The sequence below is a fragment of the Prorops nasuta genome, unplaced genomic scaffold, assembly GCF_024137725.1.
Source record: "Prorops nasuta isolate Cenicafe-Biocafe unplaced genomic scaffold, Cenicafe_Pnas_1.2 PNAS00010, whole genome shotgun sequence".
NCBI lineage: Eukaryota > Metazoa > Arthropoda > Insecta > Hymenoptera > Bethylidae > Prorops > Prorops nasuta.
Genome location: NW_027116807.1, coordinates 3,200,025 through 3,221,154, shown reverse-complemented (window position 1 = coordinate 3,221,154; position 21,130 = coordinate 3,200,025). Strand labels below are relative to the sequence as shown.

General features: G+C 37.7%; 2 protein-coding genes across 9 annotated transcripts; both read right to left on the bottom strand.

Moving 5' to 3' along the window:
- Positions 1-423: 423 nt before the first annotated feature.
- Positions 424-16,648, bottom strand: unc-104 (kinesin family member unc-104). 8 transcript variants are annotated; one of them, XM_066733024.1, is made up of 29 exons: positions 16,510-16,648; positions 14,532-14,738; positions 14,362-14,444; positions 14,215-14,293; positions 13,778-14,123; positions 13,410-13,665; positions 13,056-13,213; positions 12,841-12,980; positions 12,537-12,572; positions 11,531-11,671; positions 10,952-11,398; positions 10,668-10,870; positions 10,468-10,585; positions 9,852-10,024; positions 9,265-9,443; positions 8,487-8,624; positions 7,263-7,400; positions 7,064-7,182; positions 6,606-6,963; positions 6,427-6,517; positions 6,236-6,351; positions 5,584-6,127; positions 5,309-5,498; positions 4,835-5,082; positions 4,468-4,733; positions 4,152-4,389; positions 3,930-4,066; positions 3,753-3,854; positions 424-3,679 (listed from the first exon to the last, which is right to left on the bottom strand). In XM_066733024.1, the coding sequence occupies exons 2-29, from the start codon at positions 14,629-14,631 to the stop codon at positions 3,574-3,576; spliced, it is 5,250 nt and encodes a 1,749-aa protein (XP_066589121.1). In that variant the 5' UTR covers positions 14,632-14,738; positions 16,510-16,648; the 3' UTR covers positions 424-3,573. The 8 variants fall into 8 exon arrangements, with proteins under 8 accessions (XP_066589121.1, XP_066589122.1, XP_066589123.1 ...); XM_066733025.1 differs by having other exon boundaries at positions 4,152-4,371; XM_066733026.1 differs by having other exon boundaries at positions 9,852-10,003.
- Sod2 (superoxide dismutase 2) lies at positions 14,936-20,760 on the bottom strand. The gene is made up of 3 exons (XM_066733042.1): positions 20,430-20,760; positions 19,438-19,727; positions 14,936-19,343 (listed from the first exon to the last, which is right to left on the bottom strand). Exons 1-3 carry the CDS (start codon positions 20,465-20,467, stop codon positions 19,012-19,014), a joined length of 660 nt encoding a protein of 219 aa, XP_066589139.1. The 5' UTR covers positions 20,468-20,760; the 3' UTR covers positions 14,936-19,011.
- Between the last annotated feature and the right edge of the window lie 370 nt (positions 20,761-21,130).

Sequence of the window (21,130 nt, the reverse complement as noted above, 5' to 3'; positions counted from 1 at the left end):
GCGATAGAAATTTGAAACCTGTCTGTGCAGCTTCATATGTGCCAGGCAGCGTTTGCCAAATGTAGTACAATTTGCTTGAAGCGTAGTACGTAGTATCCTGAGGATACAACAGAATACAACATTACAGTTTCTATTCGCTATGGAGGGACGTTCAAACATTTATAACGTTACACTGGATCACACCGTTTACACTTTCCTATGATATATGCGTATAATTAGGATGTGGCTTCGATGTCTTCATCAAAACTTTTAAACCCTTGCTTTTTCCCTCCTACTTCAACCTCTTTTGGCATGTTGATATCAACTTTAAATTATAAGTAAATTATATATACAAAAGTTCCTCTAAGGTTTTATCCTTACAATAAAATTTAAATATTACTAAAATTGTTCTATTTTACTTAACAATAACACACTATTAAGCACACAAGCCTTTTATTGACCGATTTATTACACAATACAATTTACAGAGAGCCTAGCGTAAATAATGTAATCACAAGAATAAATACAAGTTACAGAATCGACGTATAGTTTAATAGGTAACTGAAAAAAGTCTATCAATTTAAAATAAGTAATAGAGAACTTGCTTACTAGATGAAATGAAATATTAGATATAACGCGATTCATTATAATACAGAAATGTCTACTTGAACAAATTTGCTTATTCGCAAGATGATAAAATGGAAGAAAATAGTTTTCACATTCTATCTTAATACATCTATAAAAAGCTATCACTTTTTATAATAACGAAGAGACGATCAATACTCGCTATACGCGCAATAAGTATAACAATTAAAAAACTATATCCACATTAGAAATCAACAACTTAAATTTATAACAGTGAAAACGTGCAAGCTCCCTACTACGTATGATTACATATTTATTGAGTTAGATTCAATAATTTCTCCTGTTTCTGGAATGTACTCCTCGAGCAAATTTCAACGCCTGACAAAATGCTTATATTTTATATTAGATGTTGTCTTTATATGTGTACGTGTCGAGGTAAGTCCAAATGTTCCAACCAAGCAATACATATCCAATGAATTTTGATGAACGCGTAGACCAAAATTGTGCAAATTTCTGCAAAGTCTTTCTTAGTCTGATGAAATTGTGAGGTAGACACGAAAAGCTACTGCTTATAGGGCTTTGCGAATATTTAGACTTACCTGCAGCAGCTCATAAGCAATTTTATTCATTACGCCGCTTCTTTCACACAAAAACACATACATACATTCCTTTTCTTCATCATCTTCCATCCATTATTCGCCTTTGTTATCCTCCAACCATCGTTTCGTATCAGTCTCACGTGTCGCGATTCACCCTAATATACTTTCTTAACAATTCTATGAATTTATTTACGCATTTCGCATCTTAACTATAGCAATGGTTATTAAATACTCCTCTTATATAACATTGTGTGTATTCTTTAATAATTTCACGCATATATTTACCATCTCACCCGTTACCGCGACGCTGTCGATAAAGCTTTTTCAAACATCTATACAAGTTGTTTCTTACTATATAAATCCCATAATTGGGAATATATATATATATATCCTTCATGAAGTTGAAAACGAGGAGGCATCGGTAGGTATAAACGAAATTAATGTAGAAAAAATAATGACAACTGATCGCGCGAAGCATCGAATTTACTTATTCACTGATATCTACAAACGTACGTGCGCACGTACGCGTCGTACGCTTCCAAAAAGTCCTATATATGCATTCTGTATAACATTTCGCAATCATTCCAGCTGAATGCATCAGCAGCAAAACCAAAAGTTCTCCTATATATTCAAGCTTTTCAATCTAAATTGCATTGGATGATAAATTAACATGATTTTTCATCCGAAAACATTAATATTTTTAATAAATCGCATTTGTAAATTATCCGTCAGCGGATAAATAAAAAACTAAAATCTAAAAATCTATCTTCAACGAATGTGAAAAATATACTTTGCAATTTGAGTCAGCAAAGAACGACACGATCGTCGAATCGTAAATTGGAATTAATACTACTGTTAAAAACATATACAAGTATTAATATAAATATATTTATATCCTAGGATTACGTACGGTGCCTTGCAAAAATGGCCTGAGAAATACAGTCCACTTATATAAGTTTCGTGAATACTTCAAATTATTTTGCACCTTTTTTCAGCTGTTAGCAGCCAGATTTTACACCCCTACCCCCAGTGCAAACTAAAGTTTTGACGGACAATTAAAAGAATTATCCCATTTATATATCAATAAAATCCCTTTTAGATGCCAAAATAACAATAGGAGAGCTTACGGCTGAGATCTGATTAAAATTTTCGGCAATGTTGAAACGCTGACTCAGATTCTTCCGTGGCTCATTAGTATAATCAAATGTTCCTCTATTTTAGCTGTTCTTTCCTACGCTTTCGGTGTGTATTTATGTTAATTTTCCGTATAAGCGGACACCATGAAAATTTCTGAGATTGTAGAAATTACAGCTAAAATTAAGAAACATAATGTAAGATGAAAATACAGTAAAATCGATATATATACAATAGAATTAACAATCGAAGGCCAAAGTGAATATACAATTTCTCGTCTCGAATAGCACATCAAACAAGAAATTAGAGGTACGCTCTTCCCGCTTATCCCTTTTCTCTTCGATCATAGGTGACATCGATTAGATGACATATTGCAAGGAAAAAGAGCCACGAGAGATTTTCATTCGATTCGGAAAACCATAAAAATCTTATGTGTAATTCGCAGATATTCCTATATGGAACCCTCGTGGTTATAAACTATAATAGATCACTAAAATTGTATTGGGTTTACCACGTGTTACGCGACTTTAATTACCATCGTAATTGCCTTTATTCTAACGTGACACGTAAATATTTCAAATTAAACATTTCCTCTCATATCCCTTACATTGTATAGCAAACAATAAATAATTCTGCAATAGTGTTACATCCTTGCTTGAGCCGCGCATGTGTAAATCTAACACTTTCTCTCTCATTCTCTCAAAATCGTTCACTCATTTTCCTCTCTTCTGTCCTTCTACCTCAAAATCCATTCGATGAGGCTCACACGTACACAGAAATACGCACCACACCCACTTGCTTATTCGTGTAGGAATGATAAGATTAGGCGCAAATTCGTTCCTCCGTCTCAGCAACAATCATCATCTCAAGATGAATGTCATTGAAAAGATATCTTTTTCGGTGTAGCCTCGTCAACGTTATTTTGTTTCATTGAAACGTACGGGAGAGGCGCGTGGCACCATGCATTTTGGACAGTGGACGCGCAGCGAACACCGTCAGGATCTTTGACAAGACAAAGGAACGCTTTTAGATATTTCCCCTTCTGCGTCAACGACGAAAAGATCATTGCTGGATTGTGTTAATATGCGCAGTATATTGATTCGTCGATTCAAAGCGGCTTGGATGAGCGATATTATCGAGTCGGTCGTTCAAAAACCACCGAAAATAGAAAGCGATAAGAGTCCTCCTCTAATTCGAGGGCCGATTGAGACCAACGTAACACTCTATTTGATGTATGCGCGACGGCACTCGTTACTTCGGTCAGAGCATCGATCACTCACTTGGTTTGACCCATTTGTTGACTCTCGTTACCGGGAACTACACCAGCTGGTGAACCGGAAATCGCTGTCTGATTAACGGGCCCCTTCCGTCCAAGTTTCGATCTAACAATTTTCAGATTTAAGAGCAACGTTAATACTTTGGTACCTCTTACTTTATTAATTTTCGTTAATTTACCTGATTTGTCCGGCAAGCAATGGATTTATAGCGTAAAGCCAATCGTAAACTTCTTTGTCTTCTAAAGTTTGTAACAAGTAACCACGGTGCTTCGTGACGACGCTATAAAAAAAACAGTATACATAATTAACGTCGCTTATTTGTGAACAAAAATACTCTAATTTCAATCATTCTTACCTAAATGTGTTTGGTACTTTAACCATGGCTAGCTGATCCTCCGAGTATTCAACCTGGGCAGTAGCCAAGTTTATCAGTGCCCTTTCGACCGGATCCTTTTCCTCTCGGAAAATTAAGACATATGGTCGCCGTACGGCCTAGCATTTGAAAGATATTTAATTGTAGATTGAATTGAATTGATAAATTGAGGGAGATAAAGTATATTGTTTCTCTTATAATTACCACCCATCGTTTTTTCCAGCCATTCGTCTTGTGTTCCAAAACATTCAAATATCCTTTTCTCGCAATAACAGGGCTAATACGAATCTCTTCCACTTCAGGTACATAAAGTACCAAATTTTCTTTCGACGGTGAGCTAGATCCATATGGAGCCGGTACGGAGTACGCTTGGCTAGCTGACTCACTAGTCAAAAGACTCTCTTGAAGTTCTTGTAATCTAGCCCTTTCCGGTGATGTCAATCTAAAATTGACGAAATCAATTTTATTTTGCAAATCAATTTTTTTTCCACTATTATTTTTCATGAAATATGATATATACTCTTGCGAAGAGGATGATACTACTGATGACATCATTGAATTGGACATGTCAGTCATTGTGTCTTCTCCTGGGGATACGTCTGACAATAAAATTGGTTCTTTACTGGGAATTCGTCCTTGTATAAGCTTTATATATTTTGTTGTCAACTCCTTTTCTCGTTCGGTCATTTCCCATGGTTCATAAATGTCCTTGCTTACTGAATGCTTGAGTTTTACAGGACTGGCGTGTGGTTCATTGGTTGCCTTTGCTACCATATTGCATACCTCCTACAAGTAAATTAATATTAATCGATTAATTTAATTTCTTTATAAAAATCAATCAATTAACCCATCGAGATTATTTAATATGAAAAACATAAATTATTTACCTTCTCACTCTTGGTAAAGTCGTGCCATGGCTTATTGCAAAGTAGGACTTTATCGATTCCTAGTTTCTCTCTCAACAATAAAGTATGCCTCACTCTTTCTACTTCCTCAAGTCTGGTCAATTTCTCTAACTCCCATTGGTGATCGAAAATCAAGCTATCCCCACGTGGCCTCCAGCCATGAAGATTCTCCTCTCCCCTCACGTAAGTTGAGCTTGTATCTAGAACACGTCGCTGACGCCTTTGTACACCTAAAATTTCACGTAGCTTATCAAGTATGCAAAAAGAGGCGGTTCACCTTCTTAAGGGAATTATACGTATAATTAAAAGCTTTGTTAAACAATAATGTTTATGATGAGCATCGCAAAGGGAGAGGATAGTGAAGGAGGATCGTACTGATTTTCAGATCACACTGATATAAAACTTAGTTTGGATAGGAAGGACAGGATCTATTCTAAAGGGGTATTCAGGACAAACCTGGGCTACCTGCTTCCGAAGCACGACGTAGAACTAGTTCGTAGACGCCGCTAAGTCTATTTGCCTCCTGATTGCGATAAGTTCCACTGAATAAGTGCTTCAATGAGCGAGGTCCAACTCTGGCATCTCTTCCATAAATTATCATGCTCAAATCCTTGGTTATGATTGCTGGTCTTCCACAGTTTTCAAGCTGTAAAATTTTAAACAAACGTGATTTACAAAGTCCTTTGTGTTTAATAGTATGTGTAGCTCTACATACAGACAGAGTGAATTACCTCGAGATAAGCCGAGATTGTCATGAATATTTGTTCTCCGTAGGACGTCACTCTATTGAGCAAAGGCGAATTGTGCAGTGAGCTATCCCAAGCAGCTTCGAATCTGAACATACATCTGTCGTCTCCAGGTACTTCGAGATACTCGCCAGGGAAGAGTCCCAACGACAGCACCGAAGAGTCATTGTCCTCCTCTTCCGGTTCCGGTGTATTACGAATTCGTCCAACTACCAGCTCACGTACGTCTTTCCAACGCAGCTCTGAGGCTGCTTCGTGAACAATGGTAACCCGAATTCGTCTCTGAATTCCCTGATGGAGGAGGAAAAGCCCTCGGCAAGGCAGATCGTCACTGTGATCAACCACCGATGGCACGTACTCGCCATTTGGTGCCAATTCGCAGATTTCAAACCAAACTAACACGTCATATTTTGCATGTACGTGAGACGTGCTCGGTGATGGCAAAACACTGCCGAATTTCGGTGACCTTACTGGTTGGCTAATCGGAATCGACGGCGGAAGCATCCTTTTGGGAGGCTGACGAACACTGCTAAGAATTTTTATTTCCATGAGAAACGAGTGGAATTAAAGTTAAATCAAGTTTCAAAAATAATACAAGTGACCTGTGTACGATTCTTGAATCAACAAATCTACTTACTATTCCAATTTGGCATCCTTGTGTAAGGGATGCTGCTGATAGTGACCAAACACTTCGAATACTATAGGCTGCGTCTTTAGATATTCCAAGAATGATTTTGTAACTGTGACTGTGATCTACCAGAAGAAAAACAGACTTAATCGAGTGATCAGATTTTCTAGGGGAAAATTAGCGTTGGATAATAATCTTACATTTTGCACGTGATAGAATCCTGGAGGATTTCCTTTTCCAGTGTTTTTAACTGGTTCCGTGGAGAAAGCTTCGTCGTGTCTGTGCAAGAAGCTGCAAATATTTGGCAATTAGTAAAAATGATTTGTGAAAGATTAAAGGGAAAGGTATGAGGGAGGGTTTATATAAAATAAATAGTTACTTGAATTGGCAGAAAATGTCCGCATATTCGGTGGATATACCAATAGCTTCCAGTACAGTCACTCTAAGAGTAAATTCGACTCCCGGCTGTAAATGATCTGGTAATTCCTCTTCCTTCATGTCGCTTGAAACTGAACTATCTCCTCGTCCACTGTCAGCATCACAAATATCCTCTTCCTCTTTAATATCTTTCATCTCGTTGTGACCCTCGACTACTCGCTCCTCGTGCATAATCTGTCGACTCTTTTCAATGGTATGCGTGTGTCGTTTTGCATGTCGATGACCTCCGAAAAGGTCATCATCGAAACTAATACGTGCAGACTGCCTCACCCCACTCGAATACTCGTTATTTTCCTCGCCTTGTAGGAAATTCGAAAAATTATAATTAAATTCACATTATTTATAAGATTAGAAAACAAATAAAATAAAGTAAACTAAGACAGGAAATTCGATACATACCGACTACTGCTTGAACGGCGACTCTCAAGTAGCCTTTCACGTCTCCCTTTTCGTTGACTATCGCTACTTTGTGGCACAACGGTACCGGGTACATCAAATTGCTCAGATACACGAAAGCCCTGAAGCACGTGTAAGTATTTGCATGCTAAATTCATTCTATTTTAGGACGCTTAATTTTCTTTGGCCAAGTCTTACGAACCTGCCAACCATCCGGAACCACGGGAATCGATCGTAGAATGGATCGCCTCCGGTGATTGTCTCAATGTTGTAATCCGGGGAAGTTGGAGAAAGCTCCGCCTCGTTGTGGTACATCTCACGCATCAACTCCAGCCTTTGCCTATTGGGGGAAAAAAAAACAATCGGCTTACAAATCATCCCTCTAATTTTCTCATCTGCATCCAAAATTCCTAATTCTGCAGATACTCCCGTTACAGTAATTAATAAAAAATATTACAAAACGCATAGATAAAAATGTGTATATAACAAAGTCACGATATTATAATTGGATGTTTTCGCGTAAATTCCTATAATTGAATATTTCCTCAGATTTAAAATACGTAAGAAATTACTAATTGGTGATAGGATCCTGTATAGAAGAATTTTGGAGCGTGCACGAAAGCAAAGAAAGACACATCTCACAGGCTGAGCCATTCCGATGTAATTCCACTGAAATTTCGCTGACAAACCAACGATTTCGTGTCTCCAAAAGAACGCGAGGTCGTACCGTTGATTCGCTATGCAAACTTTGCAACAAATGCTCATATGGATCAATTTATCCCATGGTGCATAGGGAACGTGCAAAAAAATTAACTGGTCTTTAAAACTTATTATTGCAAAACTGAACACAGGGACAAATAAAGCTATAATGAGAACAATATATGCTTCGTTCGATTTTGCAATAATCCTCATTTATTTACAAGCCAGTTTAGGGTAAAGATTCTCGTTCATGCTGATTCCTGACTCTCATGCGCACTCCTCTAGAATTTCTTTTTTCTTTCTTTCTCTTCTGCATTTTTCTTTTCTAGGCTCGCAATATCTTTCTCTTTTTATATAATACAAGCGTCTCCCTGCAAAATCATCAGTGAGATTGAATAAAGTTTCGCAAGAGTCTGAATCAATCACCGCAGCATATGCACTGAATTTTCAATAGAATTTGCAAAGCTGAAAGTTTCTGTACACAAAATGCACGCGTTACAGTAGCCAATTCGCCATCTGTTCCTTGGCTAATGATGATTAAGTGGAAAGTGGCGTATGACAGGCTGACTTTTTTCACGAGAAATGAGAAAGCTAGGATTGGGTGTGTTTCGGTGATATTATTAATTGAAAGGCCGTAAGTGTTTTCGCTAAGCCTGTGCGTGCAGCAAAATGGATGAACGAGCTAGCGACAGTAAGAAAAGCCTCACGATCGCGTTCGAGCACCAACCTCGAAGGCAAAAGATTTGCGAATGTCAACTTCGGATTAGAGGGGACCATAAAGCATTGGAAAATATCCTCTTTGGCCTCCGGAGTGCTGGGGCTCGAGTCCTCGTTGTACACGTGTCGCATCAGCTCCAAGCGCTGTCTACAAGTTAACATTTGCTCATTACTCAATTTCATTTAAAAAAAGTGCACTCTCCTTTCTCTTATTTGCACCTAAAAACTGTTGCAACTATAGTGACAACCTAAATTCCTATCAATTTCTATCTTATGGGATTTACAAATAAACAAAAAGTAGTTCGTGTCAGTGTTTAGTCAGACTTTGTCAGAATTTTTACAAATTTCTGTGAATTCCTTTTCAACGTGGATTTCTTCCTATTTGCTAAGTTGAAACACTGAGCAGTGTACATTTTGATCAATATAAATCCATGACTTAAAATTGCTGAAGCTGCCAACATATGAATAAAATTAAATATCAGTGTAAAATTGATAAAATTCTTCAATGCTGATTGTGGTAGCTGAGAATTTATTATGCATTCGCTTAAAATTCATTATGAGCTGTGCAGTTAAATAGCTGGTTAAACGAAGCTGAATCTGTCTACTTGACAGAAATACATATATTCAGGGAGTTATAGTGGATTGACTCTTATATATTGAGCTTTCGCTTTGTTTCTCAGCTTTAGGTTTAAGAAGCCTTTTCAGTTCTTAAGCAATTGATCAATTTATGGAACTGTAAATGTTATCAAACTGTATCGATATGAAAATCTTGATTCGATAGAACAAACCTTAGTTTATCCAGAGTCCAGTAGTGAGTAGCACCATTTTTAGTGTCCTGTACTTCAACAGCCACAATTGTACGTGGAAATGGTCGATCATCGTCATCTTCTTCATCGGTTGGTGGCAATAGATCAGGGGGTAATGGTGAATACAAAGTGTCCGTGAGCAAAGTAAATTGAAATTGTACCTGAAAAGCGAATATCGTATGCTTTAACTTTAGAATTCTAATCAATACAAGTGGATGAAAATATGAAGATGGTTCAATGCCTCTCGCCTCTGTATTGATCGAAGCTATACTATATTCTTTATTTTACTTTTAGCCCCGTTATTTCCACTGAAAGAAAAAGATAGAAGCGTATCTTAAAATGTCGTTATTTCAGGAACTAGAGCTAATATTTATTGACTTAAAGAGAATAAATTTTCTCAAAAAGATGTATAATTGGATTTTTTGCAATCTTTCCTCTCCTGAAACCCAGCTAAAAATCTTAAAAAAAAAAGAATATGCTTTGAAGTTGATGGATGAAGAACTTAACGAATGAAAGATTCTGTAAATGGATGAGTTTTTCCAAAAATTGGGAAGAAGTCCCAATCGTACCTTCTTCTTGAGTTCAACGGAAATAGCATTAGCTTCCTTGAGAAATATTGCATTGCCCCAAAGATCATCTCGCAAGCTGGTGAACTGATGATACTTCCATTTACGGAAGGCCCAAGTGGCCAACTGGAACTCTCTTTCGGTCCAGTTGCTCTCTGCGTCAAACAAGGGGTTGACTGAAATGCAAGCCATCACAAGGCAAAACAGTCAGAGGAGCCAAGCGTTTTGGTGAATACCGGTGAAATTATTATATGAGCACACACAAACACATACATACATACACGCACGCACACAACCACTGCCAACTGATATTACTTAATAAGTAAGCATTAATGACTCAAATGTGTCTTCAAAAAGAACTTGGCGACAATCAGTAGATGAATATGAAATCAAAGCTCGATACAGTTTCACTCGTGCAATAGGAAAAGGAATGCGTGTAAAGTTTAATTTTGGCAGATTAGTTTACCAAACCAAAATGTCAATGTTCAAATTAGCTAAATGTTTATCAGTGAATTAACGAGTGAATTTTTAACACTCTTGTTAATTTTCATAAGCATTCATATCAGTTGGGACAAATTTTTATGTTAGATAAGAAGTAAAAGAGAAGGTAATGGCTCACCAAAAATATCTTCTTCGATATTATTGAAGTCTTCAGGAGTGTAGCTGCTGTACATTGACATAGTCATGCTTTGTTCTTCCACTTGTTTCTGTAAGGCATCTATCCGGGCTTCGTAATTCTTCAGGAAAGAAAGAGAATGAAATATAAATATTAATAAATATAACTTATATTAAAGAATCCACTAAAGCAATAATTGGTACCTTTCGCTGTTCCTCGAACAACTGATCAGCCTCCTCCTTCTCTTTTCGGAATTGTTCCTCTAGCACCATGAGCCGCTTCTCCATTTCTAATTTCAGGTCGATGCCTTGCTTTTCCAGTAATTCAATTTGTGCAAAATTCCAGTCTACGATCTCGACATTTCCAGGAGCCTCAGTGGGAGAGCTCTTTTCCCTTCTTTCACGTACTATAATTAAAAATTAAATATGCTTTTCAGCGTCTGAAGAAGAAACAGCATTCCAAAGTACAAATAACAATTCTTCTCTACCTTGATCCGGATGATTAAATCTGAATACATGGTTCCTTCCCAGAATAACACGTGATCCTGTCTTGAGAACTATAGGCTCGCTGATTTCTCTGCCGTTAACGTAGATCAAGGCACCTTTCTTTGGTATGAGAGTAATGATACCCTCGTGGTTTCCGAAAACGCAATGCTCGCTAAGAATGTGAGGTCCGCAAAGCTGAATGTCCTGTGGGATATTAGCTTCGGCACTCCCAATTCGCGTAAATCCATCCTTGATGTAATAGATGAGACATTCCGACATGAGAGGGTCTTCGTTCAAATTCACCAGATGGGGTGTTTTCTTAGGTGAAAATACACCAACGGTTACGCCATCCTCTTTCACAGCGACACCCATCTCAGCGAAGACTGCTTCGCGTTGCAAACGAATCGATTCTGTTCGCTTTAACTTTTCTTCCCATGTCTCGTTCAGCTCTAGAAATAAAATAACAAATGTTACACACTGTAAACTTCAATTTTTCGCAAACAGTCATATTGAGGACTAAGAGTATTGCTGCAACATACTCGCGTCGAAGGAGGGATTTAATTCTGTTGGAGGTACCTCACCTGCTATAAGTTTTTCGGATGCTTGCAATTGGTCCACGGCTTCCTCAGCTATCGTAGATGTGGCATGGGAGGTGAGTCTTGAACGAGATTCCTTTGTGTCTTCTTCTCGCTTGTTTGATCTGACTATTGTCAAGTCGTCTCCTGGACAAGAGAATCAAAGGAAAAAACCTTTAAAATCTTCCCTTCAAACACCATGCATAACTACATTTGATATTTCAAGATCAGCATCGCTCGATCCGGAACACCAAAAGCCATAATCAATGTGCCTGATTCCATCCTTCACCGTTTCTCAGCATCCCGAAAAACAACATTACTCAGATTTTAAAATAGCAGCCAACAATAAGCGATAGTTACAAAAAGTCTGGGTTCTTTAATTTTCTAGTACCATACTGAAGCCTCGACTATTACTTTCAACTTAATTCTGAAATTTTTATGGTAAGCTGAGCATCGAATCACTTGATAATGAATATTTATGACGCGCTTATTGAATTTATTTGTTAAATTTAGACAACGTTAGACAACATTAGCTTGCAGACGAAAATTTCTCAAAGCTTGAAAAAAGAAAATAAATAAAACAGGTAGAGAAATTGAGATAGAGGTAGGAAATTGAACGAATAATTAGGTTTTCATAAATCCGACTATTGGGATGAAATTCTGGCGAGAAAAGCAGCTACGTGCTTTGGCTACAGTCGGAGAGGAGTTTAGAGACGTGGAGAACATTATTATAGGAGAGAGAGGGAGAAAGAAACTGGAACATGCATATGCACAGTTTCTGTCATTTGTGCATACGCGTGAACAGAAATGAAGCGAAAGAAGGGGGCAGTCCGCGAAGCAACATATGGATACATGTCTGGAGATCGACAAATACATGGATTTCGGGTAATACGTAAGTGGCGTTTATTTGATGCGCTTGGCCATGGAAAGCAGAATCAACGAAAGGCGATATGCGAAACGTGAAAGTTGACTGGCTCAAAATTCATTTTTGTCAAATTGCGTTGTTACTTACTATCCTTCTTTTCATAAATGATTTTACCATCTGGCCCTACAACGATTGCAAGTGGGACAAAAAAAAATAATATGTAAATGATTTGCCTACAGCGCATTATTAGCTGTACATTAAAATTTCATAATAGCTTGATGCAACTGCGAATTCAATTTTCGATCTGGATAAGTATTAGCGAAAACCGAGAATGTTCGCCGGAGACTCTTTAGCGTAAATATATTTATAGTACGCACAGACGCGTAAAAACTCTTAAGATGTAAATGGTTGGTTTAGAAAAGAACGATGGAGAGGATTAACCCACACCGACCTTCGTGGAAATCGATTCCTTCTTGCTTCAAAAGCTCCCGCAGTTTCTGTATTTCTTCTTTGAGTTCTCTGATGAGCTTGGCATTGGCGTCTTCGTTGACAACCGCCTTGCAGACTATTTGCTTAGCTCTGTCAGCGTATCTGTAATAGAAATATTTAAGGAGTCATATTCCATTCTATCTTTATCTATCTTCCTAAGAAAAAGCTTCCATTTACCTCAGCGTCGAAAGAGTCTCGTCGTAATTGATGTCTGCTGGACTGACGGCAGCAATCATAGCGGTTTTTGAATTTCCTCCTAAATTTTCACGCAGCAACCATGTCAGTACAGAATCTCTATATGGAATGAAATCAGCCTTTTTCTTCTTTTTCGTTGCCTGAGAATAAAAACAGGTATCAGAAACTACACGCAAGTTTAAATCTAGATTTAAGCAGGGATCTATAAGAGAATGAAATAACTTACTGCCTAAATATCCATAGGAAACGAATAATCAAGGGAGAAGATCATATATTAATATTGAAAAACGTTTTGAAAGAATTTTTGGAGAAGGGAGATTTATATATTGAACTTACAATTTCTGCCAGGGCACTAATGACCTTCCCAAGGGTCGTAAGGCTCTTGTTAATATTGGCACCTTCTTTCAGCCGCGTGCCCTTTGCCCCGGTAGAGTCAGCACGCTCTGAACCAGCAAGATCCACCAAAGAGATCTTGCTGACTTTCTCCGTGGCCAATCCCGTTGCAGAGTCTTGTCTCTGTTGCGTAAAGAAAATGGTAAAAACGGCATGCGACCTGCTAGATGTCTCATTCATATTTGTGGCTGCCACAGTCCTGGAAGAAAGATTGTTAAGAATTGTTAAATAATAAGGATGGCAAAATTAAGGGGATCTTTAAAACTAGAATACTTATTTATTCAGAATGCAAGGATTTTTATTTAGCTCACCTAGCCTTATTGCCTTCATCGATTAAATTGTGAATGTCCTCGTAGGACATTACTGCCAGCTTGGAAAGATCCTCGACGTAAGGGCCTAGCAAAGGATGCTCTCTTACGCGGAGATTCCCCTTATTCTTCGGATTTAGGAGATCTCGTACTCTCTCGCAATAAATCTCCATGTAACTGACCTCGACCGAATATTTCAGATCTTCATTCGAGGTTTTGCTGATTTTCCGAAAAAGATCCTTGCATATCTGTGGAATTATACCCTCTTGACCCTCCTCTTGTTTTCCCATCATGGTATACGATTTTCCAGCACCAGTCTGTCCGTAAGCGAATATACACACATTGTATCCTGAAAAACGATTAATTTATACATGTATAAGTGCCATTCAATAAAAAAATATGGGAAAATTTAGATTATAATTTTAATAAGAAATCAGAACCTTCAAAGGCATGTTCCAGCATTTCCTCTCCAATATCTTTGTACACCATGATTTGGGTTGAGTAATTATCGTCGTTTGGCTATAAAGAAGATTAACGTCGATGAATTAAGAGTCGATATGGCAAATAATTTCGTACAAGTTACTTACATCCATGGAAAAATATGAGTAATCATAGTTAAAGCTTTTGATAGCATCTTTGGTACCGGGAGGTGCTTTAGGATTCACGATGGCTAAAATAGAGAAGCAAAGAGATTGAAGATTCTTTCTATAGAATTAAGAATTTTAAATAAAATTCGATACGTCGATTGAATACTTACAGGTAGTGCTACCAGTCATTTCTATGATGCATTGTGCTTCGCGAATAATTTCACGGTTGTTAAAGGGCCGTACCCTTACAGCGACCTTGACCGACGACATGATTCTGGTTTCTTGAAAAAGATGACCGTACAAGCTCAGACAAGGATTACAGTACCGGTATTAAGGCACCGTTCTTATAATTCCTCACCGATCTTACTCGGTTAGATCTGAAAAGAGAGAAAGAAATTTGCTGTTTTATTTATATATTCATAGGATATTTATCAGAGAGCCTAGTCACATTATCGTTGAAACGTGATCTGACGGCAACAGCTGGATGTAAGAACTTTACATCTTCACTGAAGTTTGTATGAAATTCCTTAACTGACGTGACGTGTCAAGTAAATTTCTATTGAAACTATTTAACTACTGCATATACTATATTGCTTTTTTATTCACCATGGCAAAAATTACATATTCCTCTAAAATATACTATAATTGTAACTGAAATTTAAAGTCCTTAATCGGTATAGCTTAGATATATGTATAAACTGTCTTTTGCAGGACGAAGAAAATTTAATAGTGATAAATGATAAAAATGTTAATAAAGTGCTGGCAAATATACAAGAATTTTCGGGATGAATAATAGAAATATGTAAATGTTAAATTTTAATATAAGGGGGTTGAATGAATAGGGTGGAAAAAAGAGTCCTTGTTTCCAAGAAATAAAAATTCCTACACGAGACGTGGAGAACACATTTGTATCGAGGGAATCGATAATCTTCGCTCGGAGTTACATACTCGAAGGCGCAAATACTATATAGCGAGTGTCAAAGCTACCTACGGTGAGTGAGCATCTAAGCGTTTAAACGAATTGTAAAAAAAGGGGAGACGGCCAAGGTTACGGTGAGGTAAATCACTCGTGATTTAAGAAAAATCAACCAAGCAGAATAAACTCACGAGTGATAAGCGGTCGATTGCAAAATGGCCAATAACGGCAGTAGGGCCGTCGCGTCGCAAGAATCGATTTTACAAAACCTGGAAGTCGAGTGAAGTCTAATTAAGATCAAGCACTCTCAATGCCTTATTCTCTAAACTATCTTAATTACGTGGTTAAATTATTAACAAACAATGTCTGAACTTGGAAATAACTTCGAACGCTTTTTAATCGTTTAATCATTTTTTTAATAAACCAATCAAAACTTTCGCCGTGTCTCATTAGACTCGTGAGGAATCATTTTAAGAGTAAAATTATTTTAGAAAGAATGTAGCTAGACGCTGCTGGTGGATGACCAGTGCGCACTCGGCGCCTGCGTGTTAAACAAATGCAATTTCACAATAAAGTACATTTATCGAGCAACAAATATTATTCTTGTATAAGCAGTCAATCATGCTTTTCCGACTTTTAACAAAACAAAGAGAGAAGTTTCTAGTCGGTAGAAATGAAAGAAAAAAAAGTCAAGAGACCTTCGTAGAAAAGAGTATTCGTTTTTCTAATTATGGTCTGGAGAATTGCAACGTAACACTTACACAAAATTGAGTGGCTTGAATATTTGTTATACAATTAAGAAATATTTTTCAAAACTCAATAGAAATACATAACATTTTTCTAGCCATTCCTGAAAGGCTATTGGATTAAGTAGGACAACAACTTATTATTCTATACGTGAAAGGCGCATCTACACCGATATTCCTAGTTAAAAGGCCTTACGAGTTTCAGGTAAAACGAGAGCATCATCAAAGAACATTAAATAAACCTGCAATGACGTCACTTTAATTATACATGCGTGCAAAACGGTGCTCGTTAGCAAATTACCGAACGAGACCGAAGACTTGTAATCAGTTTCATTAATCTTTCAAAGTTCGCTATCGATTTTACTCTCTTCGCAATAGAACTTTTTGATACCTATATATATATATATATGCTTCACCGGGTTTAAACGCGCAAGTACTTTAATGACGAGAATTTGTAAGAGTATCCGAATGATTCATCTCACTCACCCTTATCCTTTACGCCTACAAAAATCTTAATGGGTACGTTGGGTGCCATTCACCATCGAGTGTTCGCAATTCCAATTAAATCATACCACAAAATAGAGTAGCGAAGATTAGTTGAATCACAGGGACACCAAAGAACAATCGAGCGTACATATATATTAGAAATCACGAGGAATGAGTCGAATGAAATTTCACATTAATTAAAGAGAGATAAAAATAGAGAAAAGGAGGAATTGAATAAAGAAACATGATGGCAGACGTAAGGTCTGTTTTGATCAGTACTCTCATATTGAGTTTCGAGTTTTGCGTCTGCGCCCGTTTCAGAGCTTTCAGGCCTGAAGAGCGCAACCGTGGACCAATCGGCTTTTGACTTCTCCGTTCAGTGGCGCTCCCGTTAGAATCCGCGCTTCGGCTTTCCCAAGAAGAAAATCAATAGGAACGAACTACACCTGACGTCACCTTGCACCGACGATTGACCGACGACGTGACGCGCGGGCGGCGTCGCTCAACTTCTTACCTTAATTCTAAAAACAACTATAAAAGCCCTCTTTTCCACTTTATTATATTTCCAGAAATTTAATCGCAGTACATTCTTTAATTTTTTATAATAATTTGTAAATCTCAACTCAAAGTAAACTAGCTCTAGGCTTTATTACAAAAATTGTTATTCTATAAAAGGAACTATTATTGGTTCTTCTCTATTTATTCGTGGAGAGATCGATAAGCACCGGCAAAGATCCCTGTTCAAAGCTCAATCCTTCTAAGATAAGGTTTTTAAGTGGAAACTGTAATAATATGATTGGAGCACTGGCCTATACACATTTATAACACTTAGCATCGATCGAATCTTTATTAAATGAATTTTAAGGGAACCCTCGACATTGCGAAAAAGAGGACTATTCCGTTTCAACGTTTTCTTACGCCTAGATATCCAATTGTCGAATGAATGAAAACCTTTGATATTTAAAAATCTATTTCTCTATATATTTCTTCGCACTGTGCAAGCTCTAGCTTGCTTTTCCTAGCGTCAATCGATAAGCTTACCCAACAAGGGATGGCTACAAGCTGCATATGATCTCAACGAAACTCTAGATACAGATTTCAAGACTTAATAAAGAAAAAAATTTAGATCGTAAGCCTGATTCAAAGTGGCAGATTTTAATCACTGATGGATTCGTGTCAATGGCACTTAAGGAGTAACGCTTTAACGTTCTTAAGAAAAAGAAAATGTAGAGCTTGTACAGTTGAGATGAATCAGCTGACATTACTGGAAACTGCTAATGTTCGACCTGAACGTGGTGTAATTTATTAAAATAAAAAACTCTGAATAAAAATGACACTGATACGGCGAAAGAGAGCTTACTAAATATCATAGAATATTCATGGCTGATCGATAGGATTGAATGAAAGATTATTGGAGAATGAAGAAACTCGAATAACGCACGTTAAATCTTTAAAGTTCATACCAACCAATTTGCAATCGACACAGTTCTACTCCTTGTTTTTACGAGTTTAACGAGACTCGTAGGAACTACAACAGAGGTTTCTTGAGATTTCTAACAGATCACCTGGTTTAAACGAGCACACTTTAACGAAGAATTTCCTCTCACATTTTGTACAACTGACAGAGTTTGACAGATGCGGGATGATGGCGTATGTGGGGAGAGCATTTCATGGCTGAGCAGAAAGTCGAGGGAAAGGGGCGTTATTACACTCGAGAAGGGGACAGCGTACTTTAAGGAGTCGCGAGCGTTAAAATCGAATGACTCGAGACTCACCAGAAACGCAAAACTGAGGTGGAGGAAACAACCGAGGTCGTCCAACCATACTAGTCCTGTTTCTGCAGCGTTCCTCCTGGGATAGTAGTGCGCGATGCATAAACGTCGCGACGTTACTCGACTAGGCCAGGCGGCCGATCGATTATAAAAGCCACGAGTAAGCTGCTAGTTTTCCCTTTTCCTCCCTCTTACAGAGTACCAACCAAGCGGCATTGGATGCTCGCCAAACAACCTACGCCACTCTATTATATAGCCAACCTTCCAGAACCTCTCGTTCTCGAATCTTGTTGCATTATACTGTTGGAACCATTCCGTGTACATGCGCCCTTCACACTACCTATATACCACAGCTCATAAATACGCATTACAATAATAAATCTTCCGTATCGATCTCTACCTTTTCCCTTGCCTCCCTCAGAAATCCAAAACCTTCCTCACTATTCCTTCGTTAAAGCATCGTTTCTCGAAGAGTATTAAGAATGGACAATATAGCATGGATATTTTCATGTTTCTTTTTTTTTTTCTTTAATTATCCATTTCTTCATACCATACACAATGTAAGAAGAGAACGATATTCTTATAAAATCACAGTGGCCAGAAGGCTTTGGAGGCAAAATTATATTTCGCCTATTGCAGTGTACATATTACGACTCGATTATAATAATGATCTAAGTAATTTTTCTCCCGAACTCGCTTTACAAGAGATATGCCTTAAGAATTATAGGGTTTAGCAGCTGCCAGCCGCTTCCTTGTAGCGGCAATTCACGTCGTTCCAGTTGACAATGTCAAAGATTGCTTTGACGTAATCCGGCCGAACGTTTTTGTACTGTAGATAGTACGCGTGCTCCCACACGTCAATTCCAAATATGGGAATGAGACCTGTGGTGGCTTGCAGAGGATCCTGATTAGCGCAAGTTGTAATTTTCAAGTTTTTGGACTTGGTGCAATAGCCGAGCCAACCCCAGCCCGATCCCTGGATTGCCACAGTGCTTTCCGACAATCTCTTCTTCATCTCTTCGAGGCTTCCGAAGTCTTTTTCGATTTGATTCACCAAAGCGGCTGCGTGAAAAAAATAAAAGCGTGAGATAGTATTTTTTATATTTTATTTGATAAGAATTTGCGCGATGCTTCGCTGCTGTGTTTTTGAACTCACCATCTGGTTTGCCTCCATTGGGGGAAAGATTTTGCCAAAAGATTGAATGGTTCAAGTGGCCTCCGCCGTTAAATTTGATAGCCGGTGCAAGAGCGATCTGGGAGTTCACGTCTCCCTTCGCCACGGCTTCCTTCAATTTCTCTTCGGCAACGTTTAAATTATTCACATATGTAGCGTGATGTTTGCTATGATGAAGCTGCATTATTTCTGCGCAAATGATTGGTTCCAGGGCCTTATAGTCGTAGGGCAGTTCTGGAAGCGTGTGCTTTGACCTTGTAAATGCATCCTTGCTGTGAAATACAGAAGAGACTTTCGGTCATCCGCATCATCTTGCTTTTATTTTTTTTCTATCACGCTTAGTCCTAATGAACGCCTCAATTAGCGAGTTCAGGATTTTTCTAACGAAGCATAACTATATCTACTTACACAATAACAATTTAGTACATGAGTCTTATTTTTTATTTAGGTTATAATTATACTTAATATTTCATTTTACTTATTGTACGAAGTAGTATAGCGTCCCGGCTAAGGTATATGTTTTTCTATAGGTATTTAGGTACTAGCTGTTTTTAGGTACATACTATCGTGTCTTATGGTTGTTAAGCATGAAATGCATAATTCTCGAAATTTCTCTCACAGCTAATTCGCCGGATTTGATCGAGAAAAAGAAAATAAATAATTCTCTTAATGCACGTATCGAAAGAATTTTGTAGGGGATCTTTGATTGTTAATTAAATCAATTTAAAATGTGCGTCAATCAACATCGGTGAATCGCTCGGAATATATTTTACAGATGCATGGTTTCTTATGATAAAAGAAAGAAAAAGAATTATGGTGTTAGTAACACAAAAAACGATATCGTATTCTAAAATAATGTAGCAAATAATGTTATGATTTTGTGTAAAAGAAAGGTTAAGGGTTATGTAATTAATATAGGCAAATAGCGTGAATTGACAATTAAGCTAGGATAATAATTACTAATTAATACTCACATAGAGCTCTGTACAAACAGCCTACGTAGAGCAAGCATAATTAAATTTTCCTTTGGGATAGCTTTGATAGAAATGTATATTATCTTGAAGTTGGATACTCTCTTTTGTACACTTTTGTAGCTCGGCTCACTAGACTAATTGGTAAGGCATAAAATACGTCGTGAAACCAAACGCTGTCTTACTTATTTTGTTCAATGTTTCAGGGCCACAGCAAAGAGAAATAGAGATAAGCTGAGCAGCTGAAACCTATGTTTAAAACTCTGCTCCGTTTCCACTTTCTACAATTAAAACAGTTATTTGAGGCTTTGAGGTTAGGTCTTAGGACACTTTGGACTTTAACTTTATTGCTATGCCATCTGTTGATCAACCTTGGCATACTATTACCCGTTTTACCTTATTTTACTCTTTCGGTATTTATATACAGAATTTATCGTGGTCAGTTTTATCGACGAGGACTTTAGCGCTTTCTTATCGACTGAGCGGCAACTTCAAATAGCCGCCGAAGCTTTCTTCAATCTTGGTACGTTAAATACCGACATTACCGGCATGCATTACCGACAATTTCTGCGGATTAATTTTCTTGACCTGAAGTTAGCGTTTTTCTGCGAAAATGTCTTTCTGCGATTTGGTCTACGACCATAAATCCTAGATAAAATTCGTCTTATCTCTACTAGACCCAAACTAAACTCCTAAAGGTCTAG